Source organism: Ctenopharyngodon idella, chromosome 7 (genome assembly GCF_019924925.1).
Source record: "Ctenopharyngodon idella isolate HZGC_01 chromosome 7, HZGC01, whole genome shotgun sequence".
In the NCBI taxonomy this organism is placed as follows: Eukaryota; Metazoa; Chordata; class Actinopteri; order Cypriniformes; family Xenocyprididae; genus Ctenopharyngodon; species Ctenopharyngodon idella.
Window position 1 is genome coordinate 8,059,472 of NC_067226.1, and position 19,942 is coordinate 8,079,413.

Here is a 19,942-nt window from a genome sequence, read left to right on the forward strand (position 1 = left end):
AAATGTCATTGCTTTGAATGCAGGCCTCACTGAGCCATCGGATTTAATTAAAATATCTTAATTTGTGTTCCGAAGATTAACGAAGGTCTTACGGGTGTGGAACGACATGAGCGTGAGTAATAAATTTCATTATTTTCATTTTTGAGTGAACTAACCCTATAAAAACCCTCATTCAAAAGACATTACAGAAGTGTCTTTGTAAACTCAAACTTAAAAGAATACAGCATAACATCCATAAATCGATTCAAAATAAAAAGTTACAATATATGCTTCCCAGTAAATGATTTAATATTAGAGATCCCGCCCTTTATGCTTTTAAAATTTAACATAAGAAACAAAATCTTAAAAAATCTTAATATCTGTGAACAAAAACAACAGACGGGTCAGTATTCTTTTGCATCAGGTCAGATTTTACATTGAACATCAAATGATGACCCAGCACAGTATTAAAATTGTATATCATACAAAAGTATACAAAATGTTTTAAAAACTCTGAAATTCATGTATACTGTATAATCATCAATAAGCAACATTAGGATACCTTGGGCTGAATACGAAAGCAATTTTATAAATGCATAAACAACAGCATAAGTGTGATTTACATCTTAAGTGTTCAATAGTAAATGTCACTTAAATTTAAATGGTTTTATAATCTAGGATGGTTTTATGAATATTCTTTTCGCCAATGACCCCATATTTAAAGTAGTCTTTGTTATATTTTCTTTTAACCTGCATAGTTTTGTTGTCTTTTTTATTTTTTCAAAAGCATTTTCATCCTCTTAATAAGTCTGCGACCCTATCAGAAAATACCTGTGACACATTTGTGAGTCATGATGACCCAAAAGGTTCAGGACCACTGCCCTAAAGAAAGATGAATTATAAAGATGAAAAACTAAATCAGCCTGCTGTTGATTTAACAGAGGTAGCAGTTACATCACTTCTTAAAGCGGGAGTGAGTACCCATGACCATATAACTGTCCCGGGACAGCTCTCTCTTGATTGGGGACCTGCCGTTAGGCTTGCAGGTTTTGGTTCCAGGCCGGGCGATCATGGTCATCCTGCACGGGTCATGCTTTAACAAGTAAGTACCAAAGGTCTCCCATCCACCACCAACACGCACCATGGCATGTTTATCATTCAACATCTGTAAAAGTGAGAAAGCATTAGAGAGAGAATGCACAAGAAATTCTTGATGAAATGTTTGTTCGACAAAATTATTTCACAGATGTTAAAGGGTGTTTCTTCAACGATTGGCATGCATATTTTTTGAAAATAAAATCTCTTAAAACTCTCATCTAACAATGTCCTAAAGAGTAGATATACAGTCTTACATTCTCACCACACTGTTTTTCCAACACATCTCAAATCATGTATTGTGTTTAGCATTACTACCATGGAAATTATTTTAAAATAAAATGTCAGACTCTATTGTCTAAGTTTATTGCTAGCATTTACCTAAAAATGATTCGCAACGACATGCTCCTCATTGATACTGTTGTTGGTAAACAATTACGCTAACTTCTAAAAAATGTTATTAGAGGCAAGATTATTCATTGTGGTGACAATGATGCCACAGCTGTGGGGCGTAATATTTTATGAAGCCTATTTAATTTATACAAATCATTCCACAAAACAACTACTGAAATGTTTAAAAAGATAATCTAAACACATCAGAAACCATGACTATGAAAATTCATCATAAAATATACATTTTTCCATATTAAATAATATTTTATATTTTATGATGAATTTTTATAGTGTAAGATAAAATGAAAATGAGAAAATGGGACAAAAATAAAACAAAATCTAAAGGCATTTAAAGGGGACCTATGCCCATTTTCACAAGATGCAATATAAGTCTCTGGTGTCCCCATAATGTGTCTGTGAAGTTTCAGCTCAAAATACCCCACAGATCATTTATTATAGCTTGTCAAAATGGCCCCTATTTGGATGTGAGCAAAAACACGCCGTTTTTGTGTGTGTCCCTTTAAATGCAAATGAGCTACTGCTCCCGCCCGCTTTCCGGAAGAGGGCGGAGCTTTAACAGCTCGGCTTCGGTTGCTCAACAACAACAAAGCTGGAGAATCTCACGCAGCCAAAATGACGATTCTCAGTAACTGTGTTCAGCCTTACATTGTTCAAACCGGAGTCGGACACTAATGGAGAGACTCAGGAAGAAGTCATAACATTTATATAAAATATATATATATATATATATATATATATATATATATATATATATATAAACCCACTTTTTTTGTGATCTCTCCAATACCCCCTCCTCCTTCATAAAATATTCAAAGTCTAGGCTACATTTAATATGCAACAGATCCGATGAAAGGCAAATGATCCCAGTCAGAAAGGCTGCGAGAAAGTGTGTGTTTGTGTAGTCTATATATGTGTGTGTGTGTGTGTGTGTGTGTGTGTGTGTGTGTGTGTGTGTGTGTGTGTGAGTGAGTGAGAGAGAGAGAGAAGGGGGTGAGGGGACTGTGCTGTTAAAATCTCATTAAGCCTAATGAAACACCACCTCACGGCACCAGCTGAGCACCCGCGCAGGACAAATCCACACACACGGGCTTTTCAGACATACACCTATGGCGCGTGGCATGAAGCTCACTCGCTGCCACGGCAACCGCTCCCCAGCATGAACAAGATACACGAAATAGAAAAGCACTGAAACTGAGAAGGAGAGCACAGGAAGGGTCACGTCTCCTGAGAAATGTGTTTCTGTCCCCAGAGGCACCGACAGTCATCTATTTCCTCCTCCCCTCCACCTTATCAGTCTTGACCCCCTCATTAGAAAGCTGTTAAGCTGCTGGTAATACAACCAGATTTATATGTTTTGCACCTCCCACCCCTCCAAACCCTTTTAGCTTGATGCATCCTAATAGAGGGATATAGCCTATTCATGCGCGCGCACGTTTGCCAAGCAGGGTAATTCTAATTACCAAGCGGTTTGATCAGTCTCAGCTGTTTCCAAGCAGATTAAAATGTCAGGGCTGACAGAAGAGGTGAGGGCGAGCGAGAATTAACAAATACACAGAAAGCCGCGAGGGAGGGGGAGTCTGTTTAAGAAAACCCCGCGTCAGTCAAACCTTTAGCGCTTCTGACCTGTACGTAAATAAAAACAGTCGACAGTGCAGAATGAAAGTATATGTTGGATGTTCCATTAAAAATGATTTACGTGCAAAGCCTGTGTGGTCAAAATACAACATCGTATCATATTATTCCCATTTACAACACTCCTTTAGTCTCTTATGTCATTCTCTATTATATAATATCAGCGAAATTGATTTTAGTCTTTTTGTTCGTCTTTTTCCTCCACTGAAAAATTAATGGGAAAAAGACGAGAGCGAGCGTGCCATTGTTAACACACTGACCACTAGATGGCAGATTGTAGCTTTTATATCCTTGTTTGAACAGGACCTGACTGAGTACACGTCTTCTAGTGTTCAAATAGCTAGTATATATTCTAAAAAAGGGGCTGGATATTAAACACACCTTTATATTAGTGAAATGCAGCATGTATGGTAGAGGAAATGGCTGAGATGGCAAACAGTAGTAACCCACCTTAAAAAAGATTAGCTATAATGTATACATACCGGAAAAGCTCTTTAAAGCACATCAAGCTGCAATAGAGACAAAAACAACACTACCAGGTCCTGGTCTGTTTTGCTGTCTGCCTCCATTCTCAACGCACCTGGATGAGATCCATATCTGACCCTTAATCTGCCTTTTGTGTAACAAGAATGAATAATGAATATGTCCTTAATTACTGAACAGACCAAGAAGCAAGATAAACTTACTGGAACATGTATAGCAAAAATACACAATGTATAAAAAGTGCTAAAAGGTGGTGAAGTTTGTGTTAGCCATATTCATTTAAATGGGGTGTCCATGAAAGGAGAGTTTTGTCAGATAAAGGTAAACAGCTTTCAACAGTCTGTGTTAAAATGGCATTATGCTTTCCAGACAGATCTAAAGAGAGAAGTATTCATGGACCCATTAACATCCCTGTTAATGACAGACATGGCATGAATCGTATTTCTTAGTGATTTACTGATTCTTCACCCCTTCCACTACACAGCTCAGCCATTGTGATGATCTAATGGATCTTCCTTCTCTTTCATTTTAGCCCAGGATGTCACAACAACAGTAAAAAAAAAAAAAAAAAGTCCCACTCCCTTCTACTGAAAAGAATGGTGAGAAATGATATTAAAAGCTCCCCTTCTCTTTCTCTTTGAGTGCTACAGTAAGCCTCTCTCTCTAATTGGATCTCTGACAGAAAGCAGCTGCTTTTCTTCCTCTGCCACACATACTGTTGCCCTGAAGGATTTGTCTGATTGAAAAATCATAAAAGGGAGTGGTGGAGCCAACGAAAGCAAAGGCTTTAAGTCTCTGAATACAATCACACTACTAATCACTTTATCAGTAACCTACATATAGATGAATTATACTTTTATGGCAACTTTTGCAATAAAAAAAGTCCAGATCTAGTCTAACAAAGGTGCTTTCTAACTTGTCTCTTGTTGCTTCAAATGACCCCAGTAATAGTGTCAATAATTGGTTGTTGAATAGTCGGAGAAAAGGGGGGAAAAAAGATTTCATTTAATTCTCCCCTCCAGTTGAGAGACTATACACAAGTTTTTGACTTATACTTGATCTATAAAAGTATATTTCAATGTTTGGTTTGTGTTTCTAGGTAGAAAGTAAGTTCTGTCATGACAACTCTCGCAGTGTTTGGCATGGTAATGGATATGACAATGTTGATATGTTTGGTCTTGGAATAGATCTGCTATGCTGCTGCTGCTGTTATTGCTGCTGATGTTGGTTATTACTGCTGCTGCAGAGCAAGTACGAGTCTTGCTACTACCAATACACGACATGCTGCTGTGAGCAAGTAAGACATGCTGCTGCTGTACAAAAGCATACATGAATTACCCATAGCAGATCTATACAGGTGGAGCTGGGGTTTCTGAAAGCGCTGACCAAGTACTTGAAGGTTGAGCAGCGACTGATTGGCTACTGATACAGCAGGAAGGAACCAATCAATTGTGCTCTATAGAGAATGATGTGATTGCAAGTAGAATGAGTTAAGGATCTATTAGCCTGTGCCATCTAGAGTTTCATGACAGAACTTTGTATTGCTAGATAAATATCAAAAGCAAAGAAATTTTTCATTAACATTAACAAACAGCTAGATGTATTGATGGCTATTAATGTGACAGTGAACACAAATAGTGTGTGTTACATACAGTAAGTGTAATCTGATATGTTTAATTAAGCATGTAATGAGTTTGTACAGGTCCCAAATGAGACAAAGTGACAATTCTGTTAAGAGTTCAAATATTCCCTGTAGGGTTTAGATGCATTTTCTCTTATAAGACTAAAAAAAAGATAAAATTATTATTTAAAAAAAAAAAAAAAAAAAAAAAAATAGCATGCATGACCTTTTTGGCACTTTGAGTTTTAATATAATCTAAATTCTGTGTATGACTGAGTGTTTTATTATTGTTTCTTATGAAATATTTGTATTCTTTTCTGGTATATGTGACTCGACTTTCCAGCCCTAATTCTAGACATTTGTTAGTCTGAACCTCCTTTTTCCCTATTCAAAGGTGTGAACCTTTTCTTCATGTTGCCAGGCAACACCAGCTCCCATGAGGCTTTGCCTTGACTGAGTACTGTGTTCTTTCAGGTTCAAAACTAATATTTGTGCTTCTAAAGATACAGTGAAAGCACAGCAGAGCTTGTTGACATGTCGATGCTTATAACAAACAACGAGACATGAGTTTTCATATCGCTTCATATCTTTCTACAGAAGTCAATGGAAACCAGAAAAAATGCAATAATAAATATTGAATAACATTTTCAATCAGCTAAACGGAGTAAAAAAGGCAGTCTGCGATGGAAAGAGCAGTACATACCCTGACATAGAGAACTTTGTCTCCGACTCGATAATGGCCTTTTGGCTGCTTCTCAATGCAGAATTTGACTGGACATTTGCATGGTGGATCCTCTGATATTTGCCTCACCTGAAACAAAGCAACAAAGAAAACATGCTTTTGATAACCAGCACAGTCAAGGATTGGGAAACCACATACAGTATATGACCTGAAAGTACTCACAATCTCATCCAGCAGGTTCCCACTGCTCTTTTTCCCATTAGTCTTTGCAAAGCTGTTTGTCGGAGAGGGTGGCATTGATTTGACGGGTGTCTTGATGGGTGATGGTGGAGTTGGTGAAGTTTGCTGAGGTTCTGACGGGGTGTTTGAGTCAGAGGAGATGGACGTGGACTCTGGGGGAGGGGTAGGGGCCAGTGGCGTAGAGGGACAGGGGTCCGGAGGAGGGGATGGAGGAGAGATGGGTGAGGGGGTTGAGATTACAGGGGGCTCTGGATCAGGAGGGAAAAAAACAGGTGGGGTGGAGGGAGACGGCAGAGGTGAGGCAAAGAACATGGATGGTGACAGAGACTCTTTTTCCTCTTTCTCAATCTCTCTCTCAAGCTTGACCAGCGCAGGGGGCTCAATGCCATACCTGAGGGAGAACGTTTATTCAGCTCTGACTGAGAGATTAAAATACTGTATGATGATGACGTGATAGTAAACGACTGCAAAGGATCAAAGGACCTCACCTTGAAGCAATTCTCCCAAGTTGCATGAGACACAAGCATACATCCCTAGGATGCTTCTGAAGAACTGAGTGAAACACATATATTGTCATACATGCACAAAAACAAAATCCTCAGAGACCTATGGTGTCAGCATGTTTGAAACAAACATATACTGTACCCTGGACGTAACAATGGACAAGACCGAGCTTTGATGGTCTTATACAAAGATTCCCAAAGCAAAAGGACATTTGATATGTCTATTCAGCTAAATAACATTATACCCTCTCAAATAACATTATCATAACCCTGCAAAGAGAATGACGGTGACTGAAAGAAGCCTCAGTTTTGTATCTAGAATCTCACTGAGAATATTTTTTTGAGTAAGAAAAAGATATCTTACTCAATATTTTATTTAAATACACCCTAAAAACAAGATAAATTTGAGTATCATATTTCATAAAATCTAAAATGATAACAAATAATAAGGTTTATGTTTAAAGCAAGAACAAATATTTTCCAATTATATAAAAAAAAAATCATAAAATTATTTTATTATTTTTAACAAATATTTTATTATTTCTTATTTTGTTGTAAGTTATTATTTCTTACCCCATTGGCAAAGAATTTTCTCTTCATCTCATTAATTTTGAGTTTGATTTCTCTGAAAAAAAATTTAAAGTGATAGTTCACCCAAAAAAAAATTCTGTCATCATTTACACATCTTCATGTCGGTCCAAACCCATAAGACTTTCGTTCACATTTGGATTTCTGTTTCTCCATTGACAATCCACGCAACTACCAACTTCAAAAAGTTAATAAAGAGATTGTAAAATAAGTCCATATGAGTTGAGCAGTTTAGTGCGGATTTTCTGAAGAGACTCAATCGTTTTATATGATGAACAGATTTAATTTAGCCCCTTATTCACATAAACATTTATCAACGCACACATCAGTTATGGTAAACGGAAGCTCAAGCATGTTCGCTTGACGTGTGAGAACCAATGAGCTTCGTTCCCGCGTGTCAAGCAGTTCAGTTGAGCTTCTGTTTATGTTCGCTGATGTGAATAAAAGAATAAATTCAGTCTGTTCATCATATAAAGTGATCGAGTTTCTTCAGAAAAATTAGGCTGTTTTGTTTTAAGGATGCTTAGATATTTTTACTGGAAAACAGTAAAAAGGCTTTGACGTCTTAATGAGACAATAGCCAAAATAAACACTGCAGAGCATTTTCATCCTCTAACTAAGTCATTAGGAGATGTTTGCATGAGCTTCCCAACCCATTTTTGAGCCTTTGCAATGCAGACACAAAACAAACTTTGTAGTGTTTGTACTGACGCTAGTGATATATTTGTTGTGCAGTGGAAAAGTGGAAGAAAAAAAACTAGACACTAATTTTGTTGGAAAAGGGTGTTGAAACTTGTATCAACAAGAACAAAAACAGAAATCTGTCTCCCTTACATTCTGACAAGGTGTGAATCCTAATGAAAACAAAGAAATATCAGCTAAATCCAAAATAGCCTCATTTTGAAAGCTATGATAAATGTTGGCTAGATTTACAGTCCTAATAATTGGGTATCAATGTACACTGATTTGAGGTTTAAAATAAACACAGAATTTTATCTTTCTCATTTTGGAAAATGCACATTAATTTATATCAAACAATTAAATGCATTTAAACAGACAGGCATGTGCACATACAAAAGTCAACTGAGACTCTTTGAAAAGCACAGTTAGATCAACACACTGGTTCTGTCACTGCAAATGTCCCTCAGGTTTTAAGACTATGGTATTTTAGCCCTCTCTATATATGTATATATGTAATATGACATATAAACCTGTAAAATTACCAGAACTAAAAGACTGTGCAAAGGGTTTTGTTGCTTTTAAAGCAGTTATTGAACACTAGCTCACGCTGCATTATTTTATCTATCCTTTCAAAACCTTTCAATGTGCACTCTTTTTCATTTTCACTATTATTGTATTGTAATCTCTATCTTTGACCCTATGTTTTCATTCCCCATTTTCCCCCTGACCTACTGTCCTTTCATTTCTATTTCTTTCTCTTTCTCTCCATTATTCATCACACAGTGATGGACAGCAGGGGCCAAGGGTGTGACGCAGTGAACAGTATTGTGACACAGATATTGATACTGCTTGCTATTCAGCAGTTCTTTAGGGCCACAGCCCCACAGGACGACAGCCTGCAGAGACACAGAGACAGAGGAAGTAAGGCTCATTCTAACTGGACATCTCACTTAAAAGGTTAGTTCACCCAAAATTAAAAAAATAATAATAATAATAATTGCCTTATAGCATGCTTGAGCTTCCATTTACCATAACTGATGTGTGCACTGATGAATGTTCATATGTGAATAAAAGCTTAAATTAAATCTGTTCATCATAAAAGGGATGTCTCTTCACAAAATTTGGACTAAACTACTCAATTCATATATGGATTCATTTTTCGATCCGTTTATGAACTTTTTGAAGCGTTACAGCGGTAGTTGTGTGGACTGCCAATGAAGGGACAAAATTTTCTCTGATTTTATTAGAATATCTTCATTTGTGTTCTGAAGATGAACGAAGGTCTTACAGGTGTGGAACGACATGAGGGTGAGTAATTAATGACAGAATTTTCATTTTTGGGTGAACTAACCCTTTAATGATATTATGAGTGTAAAAGTGGGCAAAGAAAAAACTGATCTTTCTGTGCTGAAAATGTGTCCATGGTCCTGAATCATCATAAATACAAGCACATGCCACTTGTGCTGAAACCAAAGAACTTTGTCTTTGCTTAATCACAAAGATAGTATATTCACAAGCTAATATCTTAAACAAACAAAAAAAACCTATCCTTGATACGATAAAAGAAAACTGGTGCTTTGAAATACTCACCAAGATCTTCAGACTCAAACAGATGTGATGGCTCCACCCCAATTTTACGGCACCAGTACAGAAAGTTAGCTGTATTGTCCCGAGCAAAGAACGATCCAGAGGCTGCATCAGGCCGCCAGCGAATCACACGCCGAATGAAGGGCTATGAACACAAAAGAAACCAACTGAAATGTAACTCTGGTTAGCTTATTATGTGCTCATTTGAATATTTACAGTATAAAAACAGCACAAAAGATAATAGTCCCTCTATTAGTTGAGACTATTTTCAAATAACATATAAAAAATTAGCTTTGCATCAAATCATGTGTCCTAAAATTTGCATTCTCCTGCCAGTGCTAGTAATTCTCTACAAGTTCTTTGAAAAAAAAAAAGAAGAAAAAAAGATTTTAGGACACATCTTAAAGGAATAGTTCACCCAAAAATGAAAATTCTGTCATTAATTACTCACCCTCATGTCGTTCCAAACCCGTAAGACTTTCGTTCATCTTCGGAACACAAATGAAGATCTTTCTGATGAAATCTGAGAGCTTTCTGTCCCTCCATAGTAAGCCACGCAACTACCTCTTTGATGCTTCAAAAAGTTCATAAAGAGATTGTAAAATTGTTGTGTGTTATGCAGCACGTTTGAGTTTCTGGAAGAGGTTTGATCTTATGCGTCAAGCAGGTTCAGTTGAGCTTTTTGTTTATGTTTGCTGATTAATGTTTATATGTGAATAAAAACCTAAATTAAATCTGTTCATCATATAAAGCGCTCAAGTCTCTTCAGAAAATTTGGACCAAACTGCTCGATTCATATGGATTAGTTTTACAATCTCTTTAAGAACTTTTTGAAGCATCAAATTGGTAGTTGCGTAACTGTCTATGGAGGGACAGAAAGCTTTTAGATTTTATCAAAAAGATCTTCATTTGTGTTTCGAAGATGAACGAAAGTCTTACGGGTTTGGAACGACATGAGGGTGAGTAATTGATGACAGAATTTTCATTATTGGGTGAACTAACCCTTTAATAATTAGCTTATGATCAAACTACCCATAATATGAGCACCTTGCCATTGCCGGAGAGAATCATTTTCTCCTGTAGCGTTTCTGCAAGCTGACACAGGACAACACCAGTGTCTAGTCTGTCCATGAAGTTATCCACTGTTATATCCAAACCTGTACAGGAAGCATTCAGAGAGACAAATGAGCATTAAGAGAGAGAGCTAAAGAATGATCAATAGGCTTATAGTACTAAAGAGTGAGGTTATAAAGGCACTGATTAAATTGTAGTGGATGAACTGGTAGCTGTAGAAAGCATAGTGACACTTAGGCGTCCATACAGTACAGTTACAAGTTTTACCTTCCTTACATATCATCTCCTCCATCTTTTATTTATCAGTTTTCAGTACCTTAGGCAACTTGAAGATGCCCAAAAAATCCTCTAAGTACACTCGCTCTGAGATTCTCACAGCTGTGCAGACACATTCCTGAGGCCTGGGTGTTAAGTACATACAGATTCAGACACAGCAGTGGTACCGGAGCTTAACCATCACGGTGAAGGGGGAGTGGGGGGCCTGGGGAGGGGGAATACAGGAGGTGACGGTGGAGGGAAACCACAACAAAAACAGAAATCCTGCAGAATGACTGTGGATGATCATTAGCTCAGAGCAAGAGAGAAGTGTGTAGGAAAACAAAGAGATCTCCTGCTGTCCGTCAACCACAGAGCCATAATGCTGCCCTAAGATCAACAGCAACAGGAAGAGTTGAGGAAGAGAAGTGTGTGTTAATCAGAGAAATCCCTCATCAGCTTCTTCGATGGAAACAACAACATCTCTGATGTTGTCTCCATTCTAATCTCATTTCTCAGGTTGTTGTGTCTTTACTGTATATTTAAGTACTGCCAGCCTGTTGGCTTAAGGGTTTGTGTTTTTTTTTATCTCTTTACATGTTCTGTTTTGTTTTTTTAAAGGCTCTTTATCCCACAGTTGTCTTAAGAGGTTCTGACAACAGAGGTCAAGACACGCAAGGACTTGTATAAGACGCTCATATCCTGGTCTGTTTAAGAAAGGCAATTCCTCTTTTAAGGTCCCATCAGGGCATGTCCCATTGATCCAAGATGCAGAGGAATTTAAGGAATTCTATTGAAAGTCTGTAAACACCATGATATTGCTGATCTGATGGGCAGACACAGAATAATCCATATTTGTTAGCTTGTGCAGGATTTAATGAAGATATCCGATTGTGTAAATAAGGTTTTATATTGACGCCAAGCAATGGGAATGTGAAAAAGAGTAACCTTGAGTCCTTCTTAGTCAGAAGATTTAACAGAAAACTAATCTAAATTACTGATACTGCAGTAAAGCTGAAATGCAAAACACATACAGAAAATTAAAGCACAGGAAGCACAAGGCACCATCTTCTCCTGGAGTCGTGACTGATAATAAAATAAGTGGGCCTATTGGTGTCCAGAGATGGCTATAATTTTTAAATTCACAACGTTCCTTGACACACTTGAGCTCTAGTTAGAAGTTTCCATGTGTTGAACTGCCAAAGGCAATTTATGGTTGTTGTAAAAGACTCAATGTTGCCCTAAAGACTCAATGTTGCCCTTTTTTGTTTTTTTTCTTCATACACTGGAAGTCTATGGTGACCAAATAGGTTTGGTTACAAGCATTCTTCAAAATATCTTCTTTTGTGGTCCACAGAAATAATAAAGCCATATAGTTTTTAGAATGCCAGAATTTTCATGTTTGGATGAACCATCTCTTAAAGGGTTATTTTACCCAAAAATGAAAATTCTGTCATTAATTACTCTATTATCCTCATGTTGTACCGCACCCGTAAGACCTTCGTTCATCTTCGGAACACAAATTAAGATATTTTTGATGAAATTTGAGAGCTTTTTGATCTCCCATAGAAAGCAATGCAATTACCACTTTCAAGGCCCAGAAAGGTAGTAAAGACATTGTTAAAATAGTCCACGTGACTACAGTGGTTCAACCTTAATGTTATGAAGCGTCGAGAATACTTTTTGTGCACAAACACAGAACAAAAATAACGACTTTATTCAACAATTTCTTCTCTTCCATGTCATTATCCTTATGCAGTTGACGCAGTAAGCACAGTGCAGGCTTCTGTGTTTACGTCCAAATACCGGTTCAGTATTGGCCAAAGCTGCACACGTGAGCAGCATGACGCATGCGTGTGATGCTGATGCAGGAGCCGGCCAAAAATGAGTCGGCGTTCTGACGTAGAACATGGAAGCGCTGGACGTAAACAACATATGAGAAGGACACAGAAGAGAAGATGTCAGTCTCCTACGCTGGTCACGTTGTATAGACAGTGCAGCGCTTCGGGTTCTATGTCAGTACGGCGGCTCATTATTGGCCGGCTCCTGCGTCAGCATCACACGCATGCGTCGTGCTGCTCACGTGAACATCGTAGGAGACTGACACGGAAGAGAAGAAATTGTTGAATAAAGTCGTTATTTTTGTTCTGTGTTTGTGCACAAAAAAGTATTCTCGACGCTTCATAAAATTAAGGTTGAACCACTGTAGACACATGGACTACTTTAATGATGTCTTTACTACCTTTCTGGACCTTGAAAGTGGTAATTGCATTGATGTCTATGGGGGATCAGAAAGCGCTTGGATTTCAAAAATATCTTAATTTGTGTTCCGAAGATAAATGAAGGTCTTACGGGTGTGGAACGACATGAGGGTGAGTAATTAATGACAGAAATTAAATTTTTGGGTGAACTAACCCTTTAAAGGTCAACATTTCAAAAACCAGTAATCGCTAATGCTTATTCAAATATGAAAAGTTTTATTTCCTTACCAAGGATTCCATTTAGCCAGATGGCCAGATCTTCTTTCATGGGCAGGAGACTGGACTCATGCCTACAAGCCAGCCACTCGTTGTACTGGTGCAGACAGGAGAGGTCAGGTCCTGGTTCCCGCCTAGGACTGAAGGCACCATTCATACTGACTCAAGTAGTGGACTGTTGGATAGAGAAGGAAAGAGAGGAACTTTATTGAGTCTTTTTCTTGTTTTTTGGCCTGTCACTTTTGATCAATTTAATGCATCCTTGATGAATTAATGTATTAATTAAAAAAAAAAAATTAAAACCCCAAAAATGTTGAGGGTAGTGTATGATTTAAAATAAATCAGAGCAATTGGATCAAAACCAGCACCTCTTTAAAAGAAATAATCTAGCATACTCTCTGCAGCAATGGTCAGGCTGAATGGTCCTGAATGGTACAATTACAGCACAACATCTGTTCTCTCAATGCTTCTGTATATGGGCGACTGTCTGAATGTACCTCAACCACCGCTGGATTTACACTGTACCTAATGATGCACATCTACCACATTCCAACTGTTCTTTAAAACTGACCAAAGCAATGAAAGGGAAATATTAACATTGGTAACAGGCAAAAGGATGAGATAATAAACAGTGATGGGAATTTAGTGTAATACTGTTTTAAAGTCAGCTCATGTCTGACTGCTGCCAGGTATTTCACAATTTATCATAAGGCTATAAAAAATATCCTTAGGTACAGATTTAGAATGAGGGAATTAAGATTTGTCATGCTAGACTGGATGGAGAAAAGGGCAAACACAAACAGACAAATACCAGCCCAGACACACTCTCACTCAGGGGAGGATTTAATGTACAAGTCTTCTTCAATCCTTAGCAACTGAAGAATGCTCTGTCCTGTAATTTCCCCCCTACTCAGGCAACTATTCATCAGAGGGGCCTTTCACATGTAGAAACATGCCCCTGTTTCCCATAACTGCCACAGTCTTGTAAGGCAGAGGAAGGAGAGTAGACACCTGCAGGGCAGATGTGTGCAATTGAAATAGGTGCAGAGAGAAATAGTGGTAAATGTAAGTAAACACCAACCCCCATTTATTTTATTAAAGCTGGATGACATGAAGCTCTCGAGTGAGCTGGTGAGGAAGAGGAGATTAAGACACAAACTCTGATACAACTAGATGTTGTCTTCCACAGCATAAAGTGAGGGGTGATGAGATGATATGTTAAGAGTTGTTCTATGGGAGCAGGGAGAAATCGGAGGCAGAAAGGAAGCTTTTATAGAAGGTCTATCTCCCAGAACAGCTCAAGCTCAAAGAAGAAACAAGAAACTTTTTTTATCAAGGTTTTTATTGATACAACAGAAGATGGTGAAACCAAGCGGCAACCTCCCCCCTGTTTCTCTTGAAGCCAATACGGAAGTGACTAAAACTGCAATTCATTGACTGGCCAGTAGGGACAGGCTCCAAAAGAGAGCAGAATCTCATTGAGCCCCATGTTAAAATGCCCAACTTTACAGCAGGAAAAAACATGTTTACAGCCTGGTACAAATCGTGGTTTTGGTCTATATAGCTAATTTTGGCCTTCATGACAACTGTGAGGGGGGTGAATTTTTTTATAACTCGTCCGTTTAAATTATATTAAGCCTTAAAGTTCTGCATAATTAAGGGCGTGGCCACTTGAGCGACAGGTGGATTGTCGCTGCAGTCACCATTAGCCATTTGTCTGCTGCCGTGAAGTCACCTCAGCTCTACCTACGTCCCGCCTTTTTGCCCATGTTCTGTTATCCGGGAGTGACGCGTGATGACGCGCTGCCAAGATGGCAACGGCCGGCTTTAGGTTTCAAAAATCCTCTTCAGAAACCTACGGGTGACGTCATGGACACTACGTTCATATTTTTTTACAGTCTATGGGTGAAACACAGAAACAACATAGATGAGTAAAAAGAGGATACAGAGATGACTAGGACTATAAGATGCTTTAATAAAGGCTCAAAAAGGTCAAATCAGTCAAATTCACAAATGAATCACTGGCTGCAAATGTAATCCGGACGTACTAAATCCATCGTGTTGCCATTGTCATGTGACCTACCAGCATCAGTTGAATTGCTTCAATGCCATTTACAAATCCTCTCCCGTGGCCTCATGAGATGTCCAATGGACACACACTTTAGAATCCCGCCGAAGAAGGTCATCCGGGTACCTTTTTGTCTACTGTTTTATGAATACCGTTAATTCAGACATACTCTTTTCACATACTGTTTGGATGATGCAGAAAAGCGCAGCGGTAATTGACAGAATGGATGATTAAAGAACAGCAAAAAGTGAGGATGGCTTCAACTCCAGGGCAGTGTGTGTCAGTGATGAAGGCTGAGCCTCTTTGACCAATGGAGCATGGGAAGCCCACACAACAGGATTACAGCACACAGGTGCCACATTCACACATACACTGCAACCTGACCATACTCAGACAGGAGGAGAGGAAGAGGTCTTCATCCAAACCCACAGACAAAAAGAGGCTTGTTCACACATACACACACACACACCAAGATGCACGTAACGGTAAAGCACACACACACAGGCTTGCGCTCCAGTTCACCGCTCACAGATAGGTGTGAACATTCATTGATACACACTGACACAAGGCAACACATGAGATACAGAGGATCAACTGCACTCATCCAATGACATTTTCCGTGCAAGCTCCTCATCAAACAGAGAAATCAGTCTAATTTTTACAGGCTGTAATTGTGTCATCCACTCATGTTCTGGTTAATAACTTAATGAATGCTGAAAGCTCTCGTCTGGGAATACAAGCTAAAACAGATACAAACTACAATTTTAACTGCCATACCAATCTAAGTGTCAGGTTCAGGGACAGGGTACGTCCAGCACAATAAATCACATTTCTGCTGGCCTGGTAATCTGGCACTCTCACCTCTGTTAAATTACAGCCATGAGTTACTGTAGAGAAAGGGCTTGACATTTATCATACCTAATACTGGGTTGACATGCAAAATGTAGAGTACTTGTTCTATCAAGGAATTTGAGTGTAAAGAAAAGATCTCTGCTTCAAAGCATGACAAGACAACACCCACTGCAACTAAATTACTTCTGGAGTAAATCCATGTATAAAAACAACACAGACTCTGTGCTTATTTTAATGGCATGTAAAGCTCAACCTCAGTTGAATAATTTCAGTGAGAATGTTAGCACACTCAACAAATCTTTCTACTACAAAGGTCTACATTTCAGTGAAACTTGAGAAACTGCCATTAGCAAAAGTGTGACATTGCGTATCGTGAGTGAATCACAACCACAAACAGTGTAAGTGAAACCTGCAATTCATTCAGGCCAATGGGGTAAAATGAGTTGGAGTGGAAGATGAGCACCCTCTGTATCTATCAAACTGTGTACAATTTTTGTTAGGTGATTAAATATTTAGAAAGGATTTCTGTGAATGTGAGGGACACATTAATAGTTTTTTGTGCGTCTTGTTTCTGAAAATCTGCCAAAATGTGTGAATATATTAGATTAATATTAAACGTTTTCCTTTTTTTAAAATCATTTATTATGTAATTATATATTTAGATTTGTCTTACACCATATGTGTCACCTTAGCCCCATGGTAAAGGTCAACATATCCGAACCATGGGGAAAGTTCGGCCATTGCATTGAGGAACAGTTCACCCAAAAAACTGTAAATGTATTCATGAAATCAAATGTGTGATCATCATCATATTCACCCTTTCATGTCTTTCTTTCTTCCATGAAACACATAAGCAATTATTTTGCTTATTACAACAGATCTTTTCAACGTAATGAAGGTAAATGGTGAACATTGCTGCATGTGAAGCAAGATTTTCAAGGAATGACAGCCTAAATTTCAAACTGTTCCTCACAAAAAGCTATCGTATTACTTAAGAACACTTAGATGATCGTGCAGAATATATTATAATAAAAGAATACAGACATACTTAGAGTATAAGGCAGTATGGACTTCTTTTATGGTGATGTTTGTTCTTATGGTCACGTTTCACTTGAATAGTATGGTAGAGAGCAGCGCAAACATTCTTCAGAACTTGTGGTCCACCGAAGAAAGTCAAACATGTTTGGAATGACATGAGGGCAACTCAATTATTACATACTTTTAATTTTTGGGTGAACTATCTATAGTTAGGCAAATACTGTCTCATCCTTCCCCATTCTTCCCTATAGTTTAAGTCCAGATTACTGAGCACTACTGTGATAATAATGAAACACTTATTAGGCACCAAAAAGTAATTGGTCAGAAACTGATCTGCGTTAAGCTCTTCAACAAAAACCTTCTTATACTTTTTAATTACAGCCTTAATTTACTTTCTATGAGTGCAGAGTTAAGATTTTTAAAACAGATGAAAATGTGTCCCTAAAATGTATGGCAATAATTTGTTGAGGTGCATAAAACACTACAATATTCTATTGCTGTGTATTTTTTTTATATCATACATCAAGTTGGAATTGTCATGAAACTAATACTTAACTTCATGATGAAGAAAATTTCAGCAGCAACTCCTTTATACATTTATTTACAGATCTGTACATAGCCTATCTGACCTCACCAAATGAGCTGTACGATATTTAAAGCAACTTAAAATATCTAGCCTCAGATCGGGGGAAAACACTCAATTACATTACACTTCTTATAATGACCGCTAGTGAAGTTTTGAGACAGGCCTTGAAATATTAATTTGTAAATAAATGAATGGATAATTTTAGTCTAACATATTGAAATTCTGTTTTATATTATCGCGTTATACATCGTAAGGCATGAAAAGCATGAACCGGTGCCTACCTCTCTCTGTGTCCTCACCAGATCAGCCAACAATGTCACTGTCAAAACTTTCACTCTCTCCTCCAAACACACTCTCGGTGTCAAGTTGCATTTACACACTGTCAGTATAGTGACGTGTTAACAACACGCCTGTGATCATTCATAATTGTTTAGCCAGCTATCTCAGAGCTAACACACAGAGCTCCCACAAAACAGTTCTCTTGGGACAGAAAGGTTTTTTTCTTCTTCTCTGAGACAGAAAATAAAGAACGAATAGACTATATTAATTTGCATTTAGAGTGTCTTTACGCCAACACATAACGCAAACCTTAGTTTATAGCAAAAAGTTCAACTTTGTTTACAAATGTAGTTCAAGTTAATAAAAAACAGCGTTTAGGTAGCCGTTGCGAGTCTCTCCATCGTCAGTTCTTCTTTATAGAAAAAAAAACGATAAAACCATTTGAGCATAATCTATCATATTTTTGTGATTTACAGAATTAATTAATGTATTATCAGGGGAAATTTTGCCTAATTTTCAGTGGAATGATTTTGCATATGGGCTATGATATTTCTGCCCGATGAGAAGATAAACTTCCTCTATTGTTTGTTTACCCACGTATGATTTGCATACCCGCGCTATATGCGTAAACTGGCAGAACGTGCGAACTAACAGCTTGGATCATGTCTTTGATCTGTTTGTTTACTAACGAGTTGGTTTTATCTTTTGCCAGTAGAACATTCCAATCCCATTTAATTTCGTTCAGAATCAGATACACACTGTGCAAACCATCTACTGCTTGTATTGTATCCAAGACCACGAGCCCTCATTTACTTCAACCAGCAGATGGCGATACTACTCATCTATCATCAACAGCCGTCTCTTAGCTGTAAAATGTACATTTTGGAGGATGAGTTTGCATCACTTCAGTTCTGTTCACTTCCTTTTCGATTTAAACGCTTGTTTTAAACATATTTTAAATATGTTTAATTTGAAATGTCTGTTGTGGAAATGCTGATATTTTTTTATTTTTAAAGTCCCATCAATTCCGAATTAATTTCTGTGTCCGCGTTGGTGTTTTCAAATTAAACCTTTGATTTATAGTCCATTAGAGAAGGACCCAGGTTTACGCCGTGTTTTAGACCTGAAAGGGCGTGTCAAAGATGTCTGTTTTCCCGCCCACTCAGTTGTTTATGGCGGGTAATAGATAAATGTGTGTTCTCACTAGTTAGAGAGCCGCAGTTACACGACAGGGATCACTGCGCAGGACCGTGACAGATGGCGGGATTGTGCGTTTCCTGGAAAACCAAGGAACGCGTCTGGTGTTTGGATAGACACGCGGGAACCTACCGAACACCAGGCACGTGCCTGTCCAAATTGGTCCCTGGGGTCTGTGGGGCCCGTTCAGCATCAGATGGGCCCATCACTAATTGGAGTTCTTTGTCCCACAGCATTAATCTTGTCTGCTCGATATGGATTCATGATGTGTCATGCTCTCAACTATAGGCCTATATCTAAATATGAATAATTCAGTAATTCCATAATTCAGTCATTTCCTTTTAGTAGGCTAGCCTATGCTTTTGACCATAGAACAAAAACTACCTTAAAAACAAGGGTGAAAACAGAATAAAGAGAGGAAAATAATTACACATCATACAGACCTATCAGTCGTGCAGGTAAGTGCTCCATGTTTTAATTTACTCAAAATGGCACAGATTTAATTATAGTATTGCTTCATTACAAACACAGTGAGTGAGGCAGTCACTGTTCATAAAGTGTCAACTCAACATCCGGGTCAATAGCCTCAGGGTGAGACTGCAGTAATTACT

General features: G+C 38.1%; 1 protein-coding gene across 1 annotated transcript; it reads right to left on the minus strand.

Moving 5' to 3' along the window:
- Positions 1–177: 177 nt before the first annotated feature.
- gas2b (growth arrest-specific 2b) lies at positions 178–18,257 on the minus strand. Its single transcript, XM_051901775.1, has 8 exons — positions 18,137–18,257; positions 13,324–13,486; positions 10,553–10,662; positions 9,509–9,650; positions 6,635–6,698; positions 6,129–6,537; positions 5,928–6,035; positions 178–1,144 (listed from the first exon to the last, which is right to left on the minus strand). Exons 2-8 carry the CDS (start codon positions 13,466–13,468, stop codon positions 935–937), a joined length of 1,188 nt encoding a protein of 395 aa, XP_051757735.1. The 5' UTR covers positions 13,469–13,486; positions 18,137–18,257; the 3' UTR covers positions 178–934.
- Positions 18,258–19,942: the final 1,685 nt, after the last annotated feature.